This window comes from Aulonocara sp. 'chitande type north' Nkhata Bay, linkage group LG3, assembly GCF_057382095.1.
Source record: "Aulonocara sp. 'chitande type north' Nkhata Bay isolate Kocher_YH1m ecotype deep benthic linkage group LG3, A_spYH_male_GT1.1, whole genome shotgun sequence".
Taxonomy (NCBI): domain Eukaryota; kingdom Metazoa; phylum Chordata; class Actinopteri; order Cichliformes; family Cichlidae; genus Aulonocara; species Aulonocara sp. 'chitande type north' Nkhata Bay.
Window position 1 is genome coordinate 57,498,786 of NC_141346.1, and position 2,243 is coordinate 57,501,028.

At 41.0% G+C, this 2,243-nt stretch overlaps 1 protein-coding gene across 1 annotated transcript; it reads left to right on the plus strand.

Annotated features, from left to right (window-relative positions):
* The first annotated feature begins 622 nt into the window (after nucleotides 1-622).
* LOC147336271 (uncharacterized) lies at nucleotides 623-1,814 on the plus strand. The gene is made up of 3 exons (XM_086286161.1): nucleotides 623-743; nucleotides 788-1,352; nucleotides 1,493-1,814. The coding sequence occupies exons 1-3, from the start codon at nucleotides 623-625 to the stop codon at nucleotides 1,539-1,541; spliced, it is 735 nt and encodes a 244-aa protein (XP_086142287.1). The 3' UTR covers nucleotides 1,542-1,814.
* The last annotated feature ends 429 nt before the right edge of the window (nucleotides 1,815-2,243 follow it).

Below are 2,243 nucleotides of genomic sequence, written 5' to 3' on the forward strand. Positions count from 1 at the left end.
AGGAGGTTTGTGTAGGTTCTGTATAAATCATAGACTTGAGTCTATGATTTGAAGGTCACTCATAGACTCATATGTCACTGATTAGCTTGATTAGCTTTTTTGTTCTCTTCACCATACTACACATGTACTTTGACAGTATAATATTGAAGAGCGTTTTGGGGCTCACATTGTCCGGTAGATAATTAACACGGAAAACATAAACAAAAGTAGACACTAAATCTAACACCATTAACCTTTCATTGGTAGTGGTACAACTAAGGGTTTGAAATTGTGACATGCTGTAAAACATATTGACTCAAGGTCTTTTCAATGCAAGACCTTGAGTTTGTAGTTCTTTTGCAGTCCTGGGATTGCTTCTTTTCATCTTCAGACAAGGTCCCCAAAACTGCCTTGCCGTTACTACTCAATCCTAATTGAAGGGTTCATCTTTTAGTGAGGACATATTTGTTGACATAGTAGCTTTTTAAGGTAGCTTTTCCAATGATCTTTATTTATTTATTTTTTTTTAGATGGCAACAGACCAGAGAACCTGAATGACACCATTACTCTGGAGCCTTGCCCTGCTGCATCAGCTGAAACATCAAGCCATCCACCTCACCCCTCCTCCTCCACGTCCACCACTATGTACAACCATTACTCCAGCTCTTGGGTCTCACACTTCCAGATTCCTTGGGAAAGATTTCCACTCCGACTGTCGCATGCAATCACAAGAGGAGACAGAGCTCATCCAGAGGACAGGAGAAGTATGGTCAGAAAGACTGGGTTGTGGACATTATTCACTACTAAGAAGCATCAAATCGTCTTCGTCAAACAAAGAGAACCAGGAATGAGGAAGACTGCAGTCCCAACAGTAGTGCAACCCCACCTAAAAAAGTTAGATGCCTTGTTGATAGCTATGGTTGTATAAATTGGCAGCCAGTTGAACTTCCTGAGGGGGAAACGCCAACTTCTTTAGAGGAAAAGAAACACATCTTGTTAACAATTTTCAATTCACAAGGACCTAGAGCTGTGGAGAGACCTGATGTGGATGACTTCATGTGCCTCACATATATTTCTCAGCGGCAGCTTATCAACAGTTGTCCCTCACCTTCAGTAGCTGAAATTCAGGAGCAGTGGCCATTCTTGTTTACTCGGAAAGGTCTTTCGAACCACTTTTACAAACTCACAGGCATCGATATCAGTGAGCGCTTAGGTCAGGCCCTCATAACCAAAGGCAGAAGGATTATTAACTATTTCTCCAGCCAGAAGCTCAAATGGAACCTTGGTATAAGGACACTCATCCAGCAGATAGAAAGTGAGGGAGTTTTGACCAACAACAAGGTTGGCACAGCAGCCATACTTCTCATGATGAAGTATGTCAATGGAAAATTTTACTTAGTAGTCAGTATAGTCTTTTAATGATATAAGTTTGCATATGGTAGAATACTGCATGTAATCATTTGTGTGTAGAAGTATATAGTTGGTGGCATATTGAAAGAATGTCTCATCCTAGGAGGTCTGTAACATTCCAGGGTGTTCTGGCGTTCACCCCCACATCCTAGGAGCATGAGAGAGGTCGTACCTCGTCTTATTGTTTTACGGTAGGATTAACGTAGCTATGTCAGTTTTAGTTTAAGTGCTTCTTTATATATAGATGAACTGTTGGATTTTTCCTTCACCATTTATGAGGTTTCAAGAAGAAGATAAACGACAGATATGAATGTTTGAAAAAGGTATAGATGAAAAATACTCAAAGGATAAATTCAATTGTTTATTGTTTTATAAATAAGTTGAAAAAGAAAGAGTTAACAAGTAAATAATGAAACAAGGTAAAATGAAGTAAGAACAAAAAGTTAAGTAAATAATGAAACAAGGTAGAGGAGAGAAATCCCCAACAATCCCCTCTGAGCACGCACTAGGCGACAGTTGGGAGGAAAAACTGCCTTTAAACGGGCAGAAACCTCCGGCAGAACCAGGCTCAGGAGGGGACAGTCAACTGCCGGGACTGGTTGGGGAGGTGAACAGAGGTGGAGCAAGACGAGGCTACACCAGGTGAGGAAGCAGTAGAGTTCCTCCTCCAGGGCCAGCGGAAGCGTTTGTTCTTCTTTTTCATGCAGTTTTCTACAAGAGCTTTTTTTTCCAGGATGAGGGTTCTCAACTCATCGATGGTTTCTACGTTTTGTTTCTCAAGCTTCTTGCATGTTTTCTCCACCTCTTCCAATGTTGCTTGTTTTTCTTCAAGCTTTTCCTTGAGCTCTTTGGAT